The sequence below is a fragment of the Eschrichtius robustus genome, chromosome 6 (assembly GCF_028021215.1).
Source record: "Eschrichtius robustus isolate mEscRob2 chromosome 6, mEscRob2.pri, whole genome shotgun sequence".
In the NCBI taxonomy this organism is placed as follows: domain Eukaryota; kingdom Metazoa; phylum Chordata; class Mammalia; order Artiodactyla; family Eschrichtiidae; genus Eschrichtius; species Eschrichtius robustus.
The window spans coordinates 80,464,191-80,484,483 of NC_090829.1; the positions used below are offsets into that span (position 1 = coordinate 80,464,191).

Sequence of the window (20,293 nt, forward strand, 5' to 3'; positions counted from 1 at the left end):
ACAGATCATGGGACTTCTCAGCCTTCATAATTAATTGTGTGGGCCAGAACCTTGTAATAACTCTTTTTAATTTATGTCTAAAATATTACTTCTGTTTCTCTGGAGGACCCTGACTAGTACGAATACCCTAGGCTTTTGGTTGGGACTCCTGAGGGACTATGCCTGAGGAGTTAGCCCAGAAATAGACCTGACCTTATAAACAGTTGAAATCCAGTCCCCAATCAGATTAGCCACTGACTGGATTAAGATGATCAGTTTTGGCTCAGGCCAGAGGGGAGAGGGAGAGGGAGCGGGAGCGGACGCGGGAGGGTGGCGGCCGCGGTGGGCGGCCCGGTGGCCTTCTCGCACAACTCCCGACCCCCTCGCCCGGCCCCTCGGCCAGAACCCGCCAGGAAACCTCTGTTTTTTGCTCTGAAAGCCTTCAACTGATTAGATGTGGCCCACCCACATTGTGGAAGGCTAACCCTATCAAACCGTGTGTCCTTGCACTGCACTCATTTAATGACCTTGCCCTTTGTTGCAGCATGCAGGATCTAGTTCCTGGACCAGGGATTGAACCCGGGCCCCCTGAATTGGGAGCATGGAGTCTTAACCGCTGGACCACCCTATTCTTGTTTTTAAATACGGTCCCTTCCCTCTCTGAATGGAAGATAAGCTTGGAGCAAAGGTGTCCAGTAGAAATGTTCTCAAAAATCCTGGGCATGTTCTCAAAACACTTTTTTTTTTAACAGCTATTTAATTGCCACTGTACTGCCAAGGATTAAATCAGTTTTTTACTTTGCTTCTTCACAGTGTTTTCCTTATAAAAAATTAAAGTAAGAAAATGACTGCCAGGTGGAGAAAACTGTCTGCTAATGAATTGTATAAAGGCATCATAATGGCAGTATAAAAGAGTTGATCTTGGAATCAAGGCCTTGGGTTCGTGTTATAGCATCTGCTGCTTTCTAGCCATATGACAGTGATTTTATCTCTCTGGTTCTACAAAGTGGCCATACTTCATGTTACTTGTTGTAACAGCAAGAAAAATAGACCACAGGGTGTGAAGGGTTACAGTTAGTCCTCTGGTAGTGCTCTGGTTTCACTAGTCTTTTCTGAAGTTCTTAGAATGATTAGTAGGAGGTAATATTCATGTAATACCAGCACTGTGCCTGCTTAATAGAAGACACTCAATTATTTCTTGAGTGGAGTTAGTTTCAGTTGATACTATACCTTTTAAATTTGAAAAAAGCCAACTTATTTTACCATATACACAATTGTTTACTGTTAAAAGTGTTTAAATTAATTGTACCCTTGGTTACATGTTGAAAAACAGAACTGAACTGTTAAGTGGTGACCAAGTAATTATACTTCCATCATGCTAATGTTGTAGGGAAGAATAAACAAAAATCAAACAGCAAAGGCATACCCAATAATTAAGTTGCACAATTAAAGGTTAATACTTTCTCAACACAAAAATGCAGGTCTCTACTTCATCCTACTCTCTTACAGTTAATCTTTGATAACTCGAGACACACTGAAAACATTAAAGCCAGCTAGGTCTTCACTGATTACATTTTCCTTAGTAAAGGTGGAAGTGTAGAGAATTATTCTTAGTACTACTGATACAAATAAAATTGGCTGGTTATTAGATGCCTTTCAGTGTAGTGGTTATGGTATATGAAACTCTCTTGCCTATGAAAGTTTTGTCCAGATCACTTCCTAGTTGCCTCAAAATCCCCCACTTGTTAAGTTCTCCTTTCCCTATTCTTACTGGTTTTCTACCTTCATACCTTTTTATGAAATAAACATTTTCTTCCAACTAAAAAAAAAAAAAAGATAATCAGTTTTATTCTAACACTCTAACAGAAGCTAAAAAACATATCCTTTGGAAAAGAGAAAATGATCCAGAACTTCTGTATTCTTAACATATGGTCTCTGATATTCAGTGAAATAAAACAAAACAAAACAAAAGGAGGCATACCAAAATATTCTTTCCAGAATACCCTCCATACTGTTCTCCATAGTGGCTGTATCAATTCACATTCCCACCAACAGTGCAAGAGGATTCCCTTTTCTCCACACCCTCTCCAGCATTTGTGGTTTGTAGATTTTCTGATGATGCCCATTCTAACCGGTGTGAGGTGATACCTCATTGTAGTTTTGATTTACATTTCTCTAATAATTAGTGATGTTGAGCAGCTTTTCATGTACCTCTTGGCCATCTGTATGTCTTCTTTGGAGAAATGTTTATTTAGGTCTTCTGCCCATTTTTTAATTGGGTTGTTTGTTTTTCTGATATTGAACTGCATGAGCTGTTTATATATTTTGGAGATTAATCCTTTGTCCATTGATTCGTTTGCAAATATTTTCTCCCATTGTGAGGGTTGTCTTAATGTGTTGTTTATAGTTTCCTTTGCTGTGCAAAAGCTTTTAAGTTTCATTTGGTCCCATTTGTTTATTTTTGTTTTTATTTCCATTACTCTAGGAGGTGGGTGGGTCGAAAAAGATCTTGCTGTGATTTATGTCAAAGAGTGTTCTTCCCATGTTTTCCTCTAAGAATTTTATTGTGTCTGGTCTTACATTTAGGTCTTTAATCCACTTTGAGTTTATTTTTGTGTATGGTGTTAGGGAGTGTTCTAATTTCATTCTTTTACATGTAGCTGTCCAGTTTTCCCAGCACCACATATTGAAGAGAATGTCTTTCCTCCATTGTATATTCTAGGTGTCTAATTTCTTAGTACTTCTCTGAAATTAATTTCTAGTGAACGATTCAAGTGATTTGATCTATATGTGTGTACATGAGCCTCATCACAGTAGCTTGGAGTAACAAGTTAAAAGTTATTCCAAGGATTGTGTGGTTCCACACAATCTGATGAAAGCCTTACGTTTCCTTAAGCTAGACTCAGGTTCTCATGGAATGATTCTCAGATCAACAGGTGCAGCATCAGCTGGGAACTTACTAGAAATGCACATTCTCAGGCCCTACTGAATCAGCAACTCTGGCAGTAAAGGGCCTGCAATCAGTATTTTTTAAGGCATTCTCCAGGTGATTTTGATGTGCACTAAAGTTTGGTAACCACTGGGTTAAACTATTCTAGACAAGTCTCTTCCGTACCCCCTCCTTTCAGGCCAAGTTTAGGACATTTTGATAAGGAAGTGGCTGTAGAATGAACAGTCCAGTGTCAGTAGCGTATATTTTCCATCTCTTTATCCTCAAAGAGCCTGAATCACTGTCACACAGTGTCTTGGGTTGCACAACAACACTGAACAACCGTTCAGAGGAATCCAATGTCCAGATGAAACTGGAATTTACAGACACAGCATGTGAGTTCACTCATAAAAATTCTAACCAGAAGGCTTTTCAGGAATGAGTCCCATTAATTCCAAGGGCCTTGGATCTCTGCTGCTTTTGAGGAGTAGAACATTGTTTCCTGAACAGACTGAACCTCAGGAACAAAGTGCTATTTACCTTTTTCTAGCTGTACGGCACCCTCACAAACATCCTTTAAAGAAGTACTCAGTACCACCATGGCTCCGTTGGCAAGGTAGATTAATGAATTCACCCAGCGTATGTTCTGGGTATCCAACAGGACTGAGGTCTCAGCTATAGCAGCATAAAACTTGAGCTGTCCAAAACCAGCCTCTGAAACCTTCAAATGATCATTGTCTCTGGTCCTTCTGTTGCCTGAAGCTTGCTTTGTCGTGACACCTTACTGTTTCGCTGATGAGAAATAGCACAGAGCACTTCACAGCAGTTCTCATTAAAGGAGGGCAGCCAAGTGGAATTCATTCTTGGCTCTTAATAATTTTCAAGTGAGAATTTTACTGCATATTAATGAACACTAATTGACATTTGTGACTGGGTTTTATGGAAATCATGCATATATAATTTGCATGATAGTACCTAAGTGCAACTCTGGGAAGTTGGTGAGGGTTTTTGTATGTTGCTGGGTTTTTTTGTTTTTTTGTGTTTAACTCCCAACTCCAGTCCCTGGCAGTAGTGTGGAATATTCACATGTCTCTAGGATCCGTCTATAAGGCAGTAGTGGCTCACAGCCCAGTTCGTGTGGTTGTGCCAGTTTATACCTGAGAGTACAGAGGGTCACAAAACACATCAGGGCAGGTCTCTGAAAGTAGGAGATGCTCCCACAGTAGTCAGGGGGATTTTCCAGCCCTCCTTTATAAATCAGATCTCCTGTTTCTGTTGAGTTATAGGAGTATCTCACGGTCCTGAGGATTGTTCCCAGGAGTATAGGACTCCTATCCTATATAATGTTTTCTAAACATCTCTGGGTTCACTTCAACATATATGTACTGACCACCAGGCCCTGTGCTAGGTGGTAGAGCAAGACCACGTTGTCTTGTTCCCTGCTGCATCCCTAGGTCTTAGTGACCAGCCCATAATAGTTGGTCAGTCAACATTTATTGAATTAATGATCATGGTTTCTACCATCAGTGATCTATAATTCATTATCCTTACAAAATCTGATTTTAAATACAATATAAAGACCGTTACTCTTCATGTTAGAAGAAACAATGATTTAGAACTTGGGATTCTGTTAGAAACTTTAGAGAAACAAGATAGATAACCTTGGCTATATGATCCAAATCTTTTGTATAGATGGCCCTTCTCTATTGTGGAAATGTAAGAAGCCAATATTTATTGACGATCTGGTATATCAGTTCCATGTGCATGCATCCTGGACATCATATGATTTAATCATCAACAAAACCTATGAGGTGTAGATAGTATTATCCTCATTTCACTGAGGAGGCAGCTAAGAATTGGAGAAGTTAAGTGACTAACCTAAGACACCACAGATATAAAATGATGGAGCTGAGAGTTAAATTCAGCCTGGGCTTTGTCCATTGCAGTATGACTCATTATACCCAATGGTCCTAGGATGTGTGAAATGAAGCCAAACTCCATGTACTGGGATGGAGGCTGAATTGACCCAGGGACCCTGAAGTGTGCCCTGCATTCAGTTGATCTACTGTTTACAATAAACCTACTGCTTACAGCACTGTTTTTCAGATCCTGTGGGGGACCCACTCCAATAGACAGTCTGATTCACTTTAATTCTACCAAGCAGCCAGAAATATTTAAACACTGTAAGCAAAGGGAGAAGTCAGGTTTCGTAGAAGAAAAGTTACAAGTAATATCAGATTAAAAGGTTGAGTATGGCCTTCTGTAATGTTGAACAAAAATGTCCTACAGATTGCAGAAAAAATCACTGACTGTGCGCTGGGAAGCTCTGGAGAGGAGAGGCTTTAGAACACAGGGATTAGGAGAGAATGGTGGGATAATCCAAGAATTCATACAGAGCCCAAGGATCCAAAAGGTTCATTTTCTCTAAAAGTCACATTAAAGTGGTGAATCAAGGCCACTCTCCTTCACCCCACCCTGTCCTCTTCCCACCCCTGCCAAGGGACACCCAGTGATTCCCTTCTGCTTCTAAACTCCCCTAAGAGGGATGTATTTGGAGCAGCTGTCTCTCCTCCCCTTGATCTTCCCTCCAGTGAATCAAGATTCCCTGCACGAGCCCTGCTCTAGGGTCCTGGGGATGATTATTCAGAAACCATGAAAGTATGTGGAAAACTTAACTGGAGGCACTTCAGAGGCTTTAAAAGAGAACTTTTATCATTTCTCCCTCTTTTATAAGGCAAATCTGAGGTTCTGAGAAGCAGATTAATTCAGTACACTTTACATTGTTGTGGAGAAAATGTACAAGTTCCAAAACTTATACTCTCCCAAGAGAATACTCTTTCCCCCTTCCACAGTGTTCCTTTTTTCTCTCGGACCTCCTCCACAAACTTCTAACTACAGCCTTAGAGCTGTTACCCCTATGGCCCTGCTCTCTCCAGTTGCCTCCACTGGCCCTGCACACATTCTGTGTATTCACATCAAACTTGCCTTCCTGCTGGTCACCATTCCCATCCGGCACTCCCCTGTACACACACACAGTCTCCATCTTCCCTTCCCCAAGCCCAGGCCTTTGCCCCAGATGTTTCAAGTGCGTGAAAGGCCAATCATAACTTCCTTTAAAGGACCTTTAAAGTAGTATAGAAAGAGCACTGAACTTGGGACACCAAGATTCTCTTCCTACGCTCACCATGTGATTCCTGAACCTCCCAACCTCTGTGGGACAGTTTTTTGACCCATAAAATGGAGACTGGACTTGATTATATCTGAGGTTGCTTCCATCTCCAATATTCTGTGACTTCACTTACTTTCCCTGACTGAACTGTCTTGTTCATAGACACGCAGTACTTTTCCACCCTAATCTCATGCTCATCCTCTCTTAGAAAGAATTTACAACTGTAAGCCATCTTCTGTGTTGAGAATCTCTGTGGTGGGTGGTGGTTAGGGGAGGTTTAATCCCCTCCGCCCTGTGTGTACTTGTCTGCTGCCTCCACAAAGAGCAGTGTATGCTTAGGCAATAGACATGAATTTTACTGTTAGTATGAGTGACCCATATGCAGCATGTTTGTAAATCTGCTACTAGGACATAACACAGTGCATTCAAAAACAATTAAAATGCATTTTACATTCCCTGCTGTTTATAATTATCCATGTATCTGCTGCCTATATTAACATAGTTAATGTGGAGGTAATACTTGAGACAATATTAGTGCCAGAAGGAACGTTAGTAAGTATCTAGTCAGTGCTATTGGTGGTGGTTTGAATAGATACATTTTTTATTAATTTGCATGTGGGTCTGACTTACCTCTTCGTGGATAACCTGAGGCTGAGATACTTCAAACAATGTATCTATTTGCTCACATTGGGTAGAAACATCCATATTACTTCAGTTGTCCCTTCTGCTTTTAATATAAAGCATGTATTGGGTTGAAAAAATGAAGGAATAAGGAAATCCAGACAAAAGGAAAACAGTCATAGGATAATAAAACGAGCCAGAAATACCTAACACTGCACAGTTGCTATAAGTGCACCACATATTTGATTCCAAGCTTCCCAGCAGCCAAAACAGAAAGAAACGTACTACTCATGACATGAAAATGTTCGAGAAAAAGACAACTTTTCCTGGTATTTGAAAGGAAGAAAAATTTCCACCATCTGTCCTCATGGAGGAGCCACTAAGTCAGTGTTGTAGACCACACCTTCGACAATATTTTACTAATACCTACAATGCTAATTTTGTTCATTTATTCAATAATCATTTATTGCATGCCTACTATGTGCCATATATGTTTCAGTGCATTACAGTTATTGTTCTTTTTGATGCTCAAATTATCCTGTCATTGACCAGTGGAAGCCTGTTGACTCCTGCATCCCTTTGACATGATTCTGTACTCTCTGTAGTCTGATAATTTTTCATGCTCTAGTATGACAAAATGTCCCAGTTTCATCTCATATATTTCCAGCTCCATAACTTAAATTGACTATTTCACTAAGGAAACCTGATTCCTTTTAGTGAAAAATGGTTTTAGAGACTACAATCTGGGCACTTGGAGTGCTTATTGTTGCTATGTTGTACTTAACTTCCAAACTTCAGTTAACAGACTAGGAAATATGAATATTTTAGAAAAAGAAAAATTTTGAGTCCATACTGATATTTCCCATTTAAATAAATGATTGAGAGATTTTTTAACTTATTTTATTTTATATGCATATATTTTTCTCTTACTTTGAAATTCTTAGTTCCCATTGACATGAACATAATTACTTATTTGCTTTATCTAATAAGTAGTTGTATGTATGTGTATATGTATGTATATCCATCTATATAAAATAGGAACAATACCCACTTAATGCCATTTAAGATTTCTTTGTGGTTATTTTTTGTCTTTCAGGTGTATAATCAAATTACTTTTACTTAAAATAATTCTTCTCTATGTGGTTATATCATCAACTTGATGATAGTAATTTGTTTCAGCTTGCTTTCTAATTTTTAGATACTTATTTTCTTTTTGATTTAATTTTGTTTTTATTTTTATTTTTTTTGAATTTTTGAATTTTATTTTATTTATTTTTTATACAGCAGGTTCTTATTAGTTATCCATTTTATACATATTAGTGTATACATGTCAATCCCAATCTCCCAATTCATCACACCACCACCAACCCCCTGCCATTTCCCCCCTTGTCCATACTTTGTTCTCTACATCTGTGTCTCTATTTCTGCCCTGCAAACCGGTTCATCTGTACCATTTTTCTAGGGGCGTTAATATACGATATTTGTTTTTCTCTTTCTGACTTACTTCACTCTGTATGACAGTCTCTAGATCCATCCACGTCTCTACAAATGACCCAATTTCGTTCCTTTTTATGGCTGAGTAACATTCCATTGTATATATGTACTACATATTCTTTATCCATTTGTCTGTCAATGGACATTTAGGTTACTTCCATGACCTGGCTATTGTAAACAGTGCTGCAATGAACATTGGGGTGCATGTGTCTTTTTGAATTATGGTTTTCTCTGGTTGTATGCCCAGTAGTGGGATTGCTGGGTCATATGGTAATTCTATTTTAAGTTTTTTAAGGAACTTCCGTACTGTTCTCCATAGTGGCTGTATCAATTTACATTCCCACCAACAGTGCAAGAGGGTCCCCTTTTCTCCACACCCTCTCCAGCATTTGTTGATTGTAGACTTTCTGATGATGCCCATTCTTACTGGTGTGAGGTAATACCTCATTGTAGTTTTGATTTGCATTTCTCTAATAATTAGTGATGTTGAGCAGCTTTTCATGTGCCTCTTGGCCATCTGTATGTCTTCTTTGGAGAAATGTCTATTTAGGTCTTCTGCCCATTTTTTGATTGGGTTGTTTGTTTTTTTAATATTGAGCTGCATGAGCTGTTTATATATTTTGGAGATTAATCCTTTGTCCATTGATTCGTTTGCAAATATTTTCTCCCATTCTGAGGGTTGTCTTTTCGTCTTGTTTGTAGTTTCCTTTGCTTTGCAAAAGCTTTTAAGTTTCATTAGGTCCCATTTGTTTATTTTTGTTTTTATTTCCATTACTCTAGGAGGTGGATCAAAAAAGATCTTGCTGTGATTTATGTCAAAGAGTGTTCTTCCTATGTTTTCCTCTAAGAGTTTTACTGTGTCCGGTCTTACATTTAGGTCTTTAATCCATTTTGAGTTTATTTTTCTGTATGGTGTTAGGGAGTGTTCTAATTTCATTCTTTTACATGTAGCTGTCCAGTTTTCCCAGCATCACTTATTGAAGAGACTGTCTTTTCTCCATTGTATATCCTTGCCTCCTTTGTCATAGATTAGTTGACCATAGGTGCGTGGGTTTATCTCTGGGCTTTCTATCCTGTTCCATTGATCTATATTCCTGTTTCTGTGCCAGTAGCATACTGTCTTGATTACTGTAGCTTTGTAGTATAGTCTGAAGTCTGGGAGCCTGATTCCTCCAGCTCCATTTTTTTCCCTCAAGACTGCTTTGGCTATTCGGGGTCTTTTGTGTCTCCATACAAATTTTAAGATGATTTGTTCTAGTTCTGTAAAAAATGCCATTGGTAATTTGATAGGGATTGCATTGAATCTGTAGATTGCTTTGGGTAGTATAGTCATTTTCACAATATTGATTCTGCCAATCCAAGAACATGGTATATCTCTCCATCTGTTAGTATCATCTTTAATTTCTTTCGTCAGTGTCTTATAGTTTTCTGCATACAGGTCTTTTGTCTCCCTAGGTAGGTTTATTCCTAGGTATTTTATTATTTTTGTTGCAGTGGTAAATGGGAGTGTTTCCTTAATTTCTCTTTCAGATTTTTCATCATTAGTGTATAGGAATGCAAGAGATTTCTGTGTATCAATTTTGTATCCTGCAGCTTTACCAAATTCATTGATTAGTTCTAATAGTTTTCTGGTGGCACCTTTAGGATTCTCTATGTATAGTATCATGTCATCTGCAAACAGTGACAGTTTTACTTCTTCTTTTCCAATGTGTATTCCTTTTATTTCCTTTTCTTCTCTGATTGCCATGGCTAGGACTTCCAGAACTACGTTGAATAATAGTGGCGAGAGTGGACATCCTTGTCTTGTTCCTGATCTTAGAGGAAATGCTTTCAGTTTTTCACCATTGAGAATGATGTTTGCTGTGGATTTGTCGTATATGGCCTTTATTATGTTGAGGTAGGTTCCTTCTATGCCCACTTTCTGGAGAGTTTTTATCATAAATGGGTGTTGAATTTTGTCAAAAGCTTTTTCTGCATTTATTGATATGATCATATGGTTTTTATTCTTCAATTTGTTAGTTTGGTATATCACATTGATTGATTTGCATATATTAAATAATCCTTGTATCGCTGGGATAAATCCCACTTGATAATGGTGTATGATCCTTTTAATGTGTTGTGGGATTCTGTTTGCTGGTATTTTTTTTTTTAAACATTTTTTTTTAAAGATCAAATTTATAGAGAGAATGTTTTGCTTATCTCTTTTAAATTTTATTTATTTATTTATTTATGGCTGTGTTCGGTCTTCGTTTCTGTGCGAGGGCTTTCTCCAGTTGTGGCAAGTGGGGGCCACTCTTCATCACAGTGCGCGGGCCTCTCATTATCGCGGCCTCTCTTGTTGCGGAGCACAGGCTCCAGACGCACAGGCTCAGTAATTGTGGCTCACGGGCCCAGCTGCTCCGCGGCATGTGGGATCTTCTGGGACCAGGGCTCGAACCCGTGTCCCCTGCATTGGCAGGCGGATTCTTAACCACTGCGCCACCAGGGAAGCCCTGTTTGCTAGTATTTTGTTGAGGATTTTTGCATCTATATTCATCAGTGATATTGGTCTGTAATTTTCTTTTTTGTAGTATCTTTGTCTGGTTTTGGTGTCAGGGTGATGGTGGCCTCATAGAATGAGTTTGGGGGTTCCTTCCTCTGCAATTTTTGGAAGAGTTTGAGAAGGATGGGTGTTAGCTCTTCTCTATTTGTTTGATAGAATTCACCTGTGAAGCTATCTGGTCCTGGACTTTTGTTTGTTGGAAGATTTTTAATCACACTTTCAATTTCATTACTTGTGATTTGTCTGTTCATATTTTCTATTTCTTCCTGGTTCAGTCTTGGAAGGTTATACCTTTCTGAGAATTTGTCCACTTCTTCCAGGTTGTCCATTTTATTTGCATAGGTTTGCTTGTAGTAGTCTCTTAGGATGCTTTGTATTTCTGCGGTGTCTGTTGTAACTTCTCGTTTTTCATTTCTAATTTTATTGATTTGAGTCCTCTCCTCTTTTTCTTGATGAGTCTGGCTAATGGTTTATCAATTTTGTTTATCTTCTCAAAGAACCACCTTTTGGTTTTATTGATCTTTGCTATTTTCTTTGTTTCTATTTCATTTATTTCTGCTCTGATCTTTATGATTTCTTTCCTTCTACTAACTTTGGGTTTTGTTTGTTCTTTCTCTAGTTCCTTTAGTTGTAAAGTTAGATAGTTTATTTGAGATTTTTCGTGTTTGTTGAGGCTTGTATTGCTATAAACTTCCCTCTTAGAACTGCTTTTGCTGCATCCCATAGGTTTTGGATTGTCGTGTTTTCGTGGTAATTTGTCTCTAGGTATTTTTTGATTTCCTCTTTGATTTCCTCAGTGATCTCTTGGTTATTTACTAATGTATTGTTTAGCCTCCATGTGTTTGTGTTCTTTACGTTTTTTCCCCTGTAATTGATTTCTAATCTCATAGCATTGTGGTCAGAAAGATGCTTGATATGATTTCATTTTTTTTAAATTTACTGAGGCTTGATTTGTGACCCAAGATGTGATCTATCCTGGAGAATGTTCTGTGTGCACTTGAGAAGAAATTGTAATCTGTTTTTGGATGGAATGTCCTATAAATATCAATTAAATCTGTGTGGTCTATTGTGTCATTTAAAGCTTGTGTTTCCTTATTAATTTTCTGTTTGGATGATCTGTCCATTGGTGTAAGTGAGGTGTTAAAGTCCCCCACTATTATTGTGTTGCTGTCGATTTCCTCTTTTATAGCTGTTAGCAGTTGCCTTATGTATTGAGGTGCTCCTATATTGGGTGCATATATATTTATATTTGTTATATCTTCTTCTTGGATTGATCCCTTGATCATTATGTAGTGTCCTTCCCTGTCTCTTGTAACATTCTTTATTTTAAAGTCTATTTTATCTGATATGAGTATTGCTACTGCAGCTTTCTTCTGATTTCCATTTGCATAGAATATCTTTTTCCTTCCCCTCACTTTCTGTATGTGTCCCTAGGTCTGAAGTGGGTCTCTTGTAGACAGCATATATATGGGTCTTGTTTTTGTATCCATTCAACAAGCCTGTGTCTTGGTTGGAGCATTAAATCCATTCACGTTTAAGGTAATTATCAGTATGTATGTTCCTATTACCATTTTCTTAATTGTTATGGGTTTGTTTTCGTAGGTTCTTTTCTTCTCTGTGTTTCCTGCCTAGAGAAGTTCCTTTAGCATTTGTTGTAGAGCTGGTTTGGTGGTACTGAATTCTCTTAGCTTTTGCTTGTCTGTAAAGCTTTTGATTTCTCCGTCGAATCTGAATGAGATCCTTGCTGGGTAGAGTAATCTTGGTTGTAGATTCTTCCCTTTCTTCACTTTAAATATATCATGCCACTCCCTTCTGGCTTGTAGAGTTTCTGGTGAGAAATCAGTTGTTAACCTTATGGGAGTTCCCTTATATGTTATTTGTCGATTTTCCCTTGCTGCTTTCAGTATTTTTTCTTTGTCTTTAATTTTTGCCAATTTGATTACTATGCGTCTTGGCGTGTTTCTCCTTGGGTTTATCCTGCCTGGGACTCTCTGCACTTCCTGGATTTGGCTGGCTATTTCCTTTCCCATGTCAGGGAAGTTTTTGACTATAATCTCTTCAGATATTTTCTCGGGTCCTTTCTCTCTCTCTTCTCTTTCTGGGACCCCTATAATGTGAATGTTGGTGCATTTAATGTTGTCCCAGAGGTCTCTTAGGCTGCCTTCATTTCTTTTCATTCTTTTTTTCTTTATTCTGTTCCGCAGCTGTGAATTCCACCATTCTGTCTTCCAGGTCACTTATCTGTTCTTCTTTTTTTTTTTTTTAATTTTTTTTTTATCTGTTCTTCTGCCTCAGTTATTCTGCTATTGATTCCTTCTAGTGTATTTTTGATTTCAGTTATTGTATTGTTCATCTCTGTTTGTTCTTTAACTCTTCTAGGTGTTTGTTTGTTTGTTTTTTAATTCTTCTAGGTCTTTGTTAAACATTTCTTTCATCTTCTCCATCTTTGCCTCCATTCTTTTTCCGAGGTCCTGGATCATCTTCACTATCGTTATTCTGAATTCTTTTTCTGGAAGGTTGCCTATCTCCACTTCATTTAGGTACTTTTCTGGGGTTTTATCTTGTTCCGTCATCTGGCATATAGCCCTCTGCCTTTTCATCTTGTCTGTCTTTCTGTGAATGTGGTTTTTGTTCCACAGGCTGCAGGATTGTAGTTCTTCTTGCTTCTGCTGTCTGCCCTCTGGTGGATCACCAATATTTTTTTTTTTGGAGTGTCTAATCTACTATATTTTTAATTTTATAATTGCATTTTAATCTCTAGAATTCTATTTGGGTTTTTAAAATGTATTCTCCATTTCTCCTTTCATTTTGTTTATGTTCTGTTTTATATCTTTGAGCATATTTATAATAGTTGTTTTAAAGTCCTCATGTGCCAATTATATTATTTCTGTTATTTCTGTATTTTTTTTCTATTTTTTGGCTGCGCTGCACAGGATGCAGGATCCCAATTCCCTGACCAGGGATCAAACCTGTGCCCCCTGCAGTGGATGTGTGGTGTCCTAACCTCTGGACCGCCAGGGAAGTCCCACTGTATGTTTTTATTGAATTTTTAAAGTGTATTGTTATAGATCTTATTTCTTGCTTCTTTGTATGCCTGGTAATTTTTTATTGATGATGGACATTTTGAATTTTATGTTGTTGAGTGCTGGCTCTTGTTGTATTCCTTTAACGAACATTGTGTTTTGTTCTGGAATGCAGTTAAGTTTTTTGTGGATCAATCTGATCCTTTTAAGGCTTACTTTTAAGCATTATTAGGGAAAGTCCAGAGTAGTTTCTAGTCTAGGGTGTATTTAGTCCCATTTTTTTATGAGAATTGTATCCAATGTCCTGTATATTATGAGGTCTCTCCACTCTGGCTGGTGGGAACACAAAGTATTCCCAACCCTGTGTGAACTCCAGGAAATGTTCAGCTACTGCCTACCAGTGGTTATTTCTTTCACTTCAAATAGTTTCCTCTCACATGCCTAGATCAATACTCAGACAAAGACTGAGAGGATCCCCTGCAGATTTCCAAAGCACTCTCTTTCTTGGTATCTCCGTCTTCTTCATTACTCTGCCTCACAAATTTGTTTGCCTGATGTCCCTAAACTCCAATCTATTCTCCTTACCTTAGCAAGACTTCTAGGCTCTCTTTGGATTTCCCTCCTTGTGCTGTGGCCTGGGAACTGCCTTAAAGCAGTAACTTGGGATCAATTATTGTCACTGAAAGGATATATTTATTTATTTATATTTCACTTTATATCTGTCAGTCAATTGTAGGTTCACCTCATTTGTTTTCCAAAGTCCTGTGAAATCTGTTATCCAATATCTGGTAAGAGTTGTTTTGTATATTTTGTCTGGTTTTCGAGGTGTTTACAGCAGGAGGGCAATTCCAATAGCAGTTAATTCTTCATGAACAGAAGCAGAAGTTGTACCAACTACAAAACAAATTTTTAAAAGACAGTAATTGTAGGACTAGTTTTCCAATAGCCAGAAATAATGTGTAGAAGAATAGGGTAGATTTTTGTGGAAAGATATGGGGGCTGTTGAGAGTTGTGAACCTGTAAATGACCATCTTGCTCTTTGGAACAGTGTAGTTGATGCAGTGTCTGTTTTGCTGATCCTAATCACCGGGCAGGATTCTGTCAAATAAATTGTAAGCCCTACCATTTCATCTTCTTGGGCCTGCTGCTGTCTGTGGACTAGACAGTTTACCTCTATAGACTTTGGTGGGGGCGGGAATTGCTCTTGGAGGAGCCTGGCAGACCTTTCTCTTTGTGTCTTGGATTCTGTATGTATCTTATGGTCAAATGCCTCACTATTATCCCCTCTGACACACTACTTCCCATCCACTTTCCCAATCACTCAATACTTTTTGAAATCATTCAACTCTGTCCTCTCAATAACTAAGCCATTCATTGTTTCACCACTTCTTCATGGGTGAATCTCTGTAAGTGTGTGCTAATGTTGGAATTGAATGCCTGCCCCGTGGAGGAGCCTAGTATCATGGTTTATAAAGTTCCTACACTGGATATCCATGGACTGGAGGGGTGCCTAGCATTCAAAGTTCCATGCCAGTGAGTTCAGTCTGTCCAAGATGACCTTTAGAATGTACTCAGAAATTTATGTTCAGCTGGACAGTTCTATCATGTTCACAGACTCTCCCAAAGATGATTTGGGCTTAAGGTTGTTAGCCCTTCTGAGATCCACAGTGTTGACCAGGGTTTCCCTACCTTAGCATTACTGACATTTGGGGCTGGATAAGTCTTTGTTATTTGGACCATTCTGTGAATTGTAGGATGTTTAACAGCATCCCTGGCCTCTACCTACCACATGTCAGTAGCACCTTCCTCTCAGTTTTGACAACCACAATGTCTCCAGACACTGCCAAATGTCCTCTGGAGGTGCAAAATTGCCCCAGTTGAGAGTAACTGATATAGACATACTGTTGTGGGCCACACTCCAGAGAACCCATAGATGTGAAGCTCTGAGAACTAAACATGAAGAAACCTAACAGGCCATTGGTGTCTTCTTGGGGTGAGGTCAGTCCAGGGTGTCTGCCCCATGCAGGGTATTAACTGGGAGGACATTGACCTTGCAGTTAAACTCCTGAATTTGAGTCCCGCCTCTGCATATTTGGAGCAAGATTCTCCGCTTTTCTGCTCTTCAGTTTTCTTATGTGAAAACGAGGAGATGTCTTGTTTACCTCACATGACACAGTTGTGAGAACAAAATGAGGTTTTATGTATATACACACACACCTATATGATGTAAGGATACACAAACAGGGACTTAATAATGGTTTAAATGTAACTGTACTTATTTGCGAGTATGATTAAAAGGGCAATATAGGAAAAATATATTTTTCAATCCATCATAGAGTATAGTCCTCCCTGTGGCTTCCAATATTGCTCTGTGCTAGAAAGCACAATAGGGGATGTCTAACTTTTAAGAAAAAGAAAAAAATTATCTTTTTAGCAATTAAATTTTCAACTAAATTAAGATGCAAATAGTCAGATTTTTATATTTACTTCTTAATTTTGCATTCAGTAATCTGATCAGACTTCACAAGAATTTAAATGTCTTGACAGGAGGTAGTGGCTTTTAGTTCTCTTGGGATTTCATTGTAATGAGCCTGGTAAATAATTCAGGAAGATATGAGAGGCCAATATATGGGCAGCACCTGGTGCTATATTGTTCATGTCTAAGCACGCAGAATCCAAAGATGGCATTCTACACCAGTCACTATTGTTCTGGCTTGAACACAAGTCCTGTATTCAGTGGCTATTGGAATAATAATAATTGATTTTTTTCCTCTTCCAAGTTTACTCCACAATAAAAGAAAACTGTGCTAAGCTGTTTCAGAAACACGAAGCAGAAGTGGCATCCTTTTTTAAATTCCCACTGGTAAAATTTCAAATCTGTTTCTCTGTTACAGGATAGATTGCTTTAAAGTATTGGGGACATGTCTGCCTTTTCTGCTGGAGTTAATTTAAGCCTCTCTACTTTTGAGCATTTGTACTTTTGTTCTGCAAGGTAGAGCTTTTTTTAGATCACAGTATTCATATTGCAATCATCTTCTGAGAGAAATAACACCATGCTCTGGCCACTCGCTCACTCTGTGGGAATTCTTAGAACCCTCAGTTTCTCTCCCTATTACCTGAGTAGCCTATCCCACTTCTAGTAGTCTAACAGTTTAAAAATAAACAAACAGAAAACTCTTGGCAAAGGGCTTGCATATCCTTTTGAGATCCCAGCTGACTGGGCATAGAATGTTCCTCCCCTCACTGAGCTAACAGGAGGAACAGGACCAACCAACAGACAATGTATATGCAGACAGCATGGGGCACCTGAGCCTACCACCACCCAGGATCAGACAGAGCTTACTCCCTAGGTTGCATAGAAAGATCTTGGAAGGGCAGGGGGGTTTCCACTAGGGAAAAAAGGAAGAGTGTTCACATATTGAAACTAAAATTTTTTAAAAATAAATTTATTTATTTATTTTTGGCTGTGTTGGGTCTTCGTTTCTGTGCGAGGGCTTTCTCTAGTTGTGGCGAGTGGGAGCCACTCTTCATCGCGGTGCGCGGGCCTTTCACTGTCGCGGCCTCTCTTGTTGCAGAGCACAGGCTCCAGACGCGCAGGCTCAGTAGTTGTGGCTCACGGGCCTAGTTGCTCCGCGGCATGTGGGATCTTCCCAGACCAGGGCTCGAACCCGTGTCCCCTGCATTGGCAGGCAGATTCTCAGCCACTGCGCCACCAGGGAAGCCCGAAACTGAAATTTTTGTAGTGCTGGACCATAAAGGGGATCAGAAGAGGGACTGTAGAGCTGTATATCTATAAATTGTTAGGTGTGCTTTGTCTTTGTTTTTAAAGTGTTGTTTATTAAAGAGGTTTTGAAATATATTTATTTAGATATATACTATATTTTAAACCTTGGTTATATATAATAATGTATATAACTACATACAATAAAAATATATAGTTAAAATGTGTAAAATATTTTAAAACTTCTGTAATAAGCCATTTACATATATGTGTGTGTTTGTGTTTATTTGTGTGTGTTATATATAAATAACATTTTTTTGTTAACAGGTTTAATTGCTTTCTTCTCCTTTGAGACCTGTGTGGGAGTACTTGGAGCAGCAACTGCCATCTGGTGGCAAGCCAGAATCATCGCAGTGTGTGACTTAATGGTTACTAAGATGCCCACTCTTGAGTTACATGGTCTTCACTGGCAGCAGGGGACCCGGAGAGCCTGGAGGGTGTCTGATGAAGGAGCTTTAGTGAAATAACTCTCCGCTTCCACCTGAATGGATTGTTCGTCCCAGATTCTGCCCCAGGAGCCAGCTTCAAAATGGCACCTCTGAAGAAAAGATTGGAGTTGCTCTTCTGTTTTACTCAAAGATCTTCTGGTTATCTACTGGTGGGTGACCAAGCAAGACTGTGAATAAGCACATACCAAGAGAGGCATATGATGACATGGAGCCTGAAATAAACTGCTCTGAATTGTGTGACGGTTTTCCTGGCCAGGAGCTGGAGCGGAGACCCCTTCATGATCTCTGCAGGACAACAATTGTAAGTGAGCAGCCATGGGGTGTCAGGGCTGCTTAGATGTACACGTTGTTGTTATTATTGTTGATGATGGTAGTGGTGGTGGAGGGGGGAGAAGTACGAGGAGGAAATGCTTATGCAGGACATATATGTCCCAGCTCTGGAGGTGATGGGGGCAGTTCATGTTTGATCTATAGAAGAGCCTTCGTTCCTAACAGCTTCTCTTCATTCTGTTCTCAGACCTCTTCCCGCCACAGCAGTAAGACCATTTCTTCATTATCTCCTGCCCTCTTGGGTGTTGTTTGGACTTTCCTCAGCTGTGGACTTCTGCTGATAGCCTTCTTTCTTGGCTTCACAATTCGCTGCAGGAAGAACAGGTAAGCAGCCCCATGCCTAGTTTCTCGTATCTCGTTGCCTGAAACATGAAACCCAGAGTATTAGTGTCATTTTGGCACCACGAGCTGCTGGCTGGTATCAGCAAAGCTTGTGTCCTACTGTGGCATTAAACTATGTGAGAAGCTGTCCCTGAAGGAGGCCTGGCCTCGCAGTACAATTCCCTCTTGAGAAGGAGAAAGGTCTGGCCCACTCTTGCGCTAACTACTATAAGGATATCCAAAGAAGAGAATGAAGAGTCTCTCCTCATAAAGGATGGTGAGATCTTTCCGAGAAGATGAGGTATTTGTATTAAAAATAGAGAGCACGTAGAGAAATATTCCAAAGCAACATTAAAGTTTATGGCAGCACGATTGGAACCAGTCTGGGTAAGCTAAGGTTTCTGTAAAAATAGTGAAGCCCCACTACCTGGCTATTCTGCTAGACAGTTGTGACTGGTTGGAAAGTCACTGGCTCATCCAGGTAAGGGCGTATGGCACCCAGGACTGACAAAAGAAACAAAGTGATGGCTTTTTTCTGAAGGGACTTGCAGAATCTTTCCTTCACTGGTATCCAGTCCTTCCCTCAAGGCCCACCCCATCTCTCCCACTCTGTGCCATCCTCCTGCCCCAGCTATCCCAGGCTCCCTCCTGAGAAGCCCTGCTCCAGCCTTCTCTCCCTGGTCTGCAGGTGATTTCTGGACAGAGCCCATGTCAGATTTCAACAACCCCCTCAGAGATGCCAAACTCGCCTGTCCCCACAGCAGCCTGACACTTTGTGGTGATCAAGTGCATTATGCTCCATTGCCTGGGTTTGGCACTCAGATGAGGGTCAGTCAGTTGGATTTGTCTGCAGGCATTTTGGGGTGCCACTGGCCATCTGAGGCTTGGAGGACATGGAACTGTTAGGCAGCAGTGGCTTGATCTGCTGGGTCAACCTCAGCATGGCATTGAGGCGTGGCACCTGGCCCTGGGTGCACCCCTGAAGCTTCCCCAGCCACTTTTCATTCTGTTCCTCAAATACACTAAGCCCACTCCCATCTTAAGGCCTTTGATTTACTGTCACTTTACTGTTCCCACTGCCTGACAGTCTTCTCCAGATCATCCCATGACTAGTTCCTTCTCATCTGATAGGTCTTGGCTCAAATGTCATCTCTTTAGGGAGGATTTCCCTGATCATCCTATCTAAGGTAGCCTCTCTACAGAATGGCCACCCAACCCCCTACGTCTCATGCCATATCCCATCACCCTGTTTTATTTTCTTCATAGCAAATATCACTCTCTGATAGTACCATATTTATTGATTTACCTGTTTATTGTCTGCATCCCCCACCAGAATGTAAAGTCTGTGAACACAAGGACCTTGTCTCTCATGCTCACCACTGTCTCCAGCATTTAGAACAGACTGGAACATAATAAGTGCTCAGTAAATATGTTTTCAGTGATCCTGGGAGTAAGGAGATTTAAATCCCAACAGTAGCTGCTGCCAAGAAAATGACTAGGAAAATCACATATTTCAAGGTTAGAAAACTATGGAGTATATACTGTTTTCAGTTACAACACATTTCTGTAATGCAAGTTAGTACCCAATTGGCAAATAAGAAAATAACATCATTGGTTCATATGTAATTTTTTCCCCAACTAGTCAATAGTTTAAA

At 39.6% G+C, this 20,293-nt stretch overlaps 1 protein-coding gene across 4 annotated transcripts in view; it reads left to right on the forward strand.

Annotated features, from left to right (window-relative positions):
- GPR156 (G protein-coupled receptor 156) overlaps positions 1 to 20,293 on the forward strand; it is an 88,925-nt gene that overhangs the window by 10,601 nt on the left and 58,031 nt on the right. For all 4 annotated transcript variants that reach the window (XM_068546669.1, XM_068546670.1, XM_068546671.1 and 1 more), the window contains exons 2-3: positions 17,806 to 18,288; positions 18,505 to 18,641. In XM_068546669.1, the coding sequence (XP_068402770.1) occupies positions 18,193 to 18,288; positions 18,505 to 18,641 (233 nt within the window). In that variant the 5' untranslated portion in view covers positions 17,806 to 18,192. The remainder of the gene's footprint in view (positions 1 to 17,805; positions 18,289 to 18,504; positions 18,642 to 20,293) is intronic.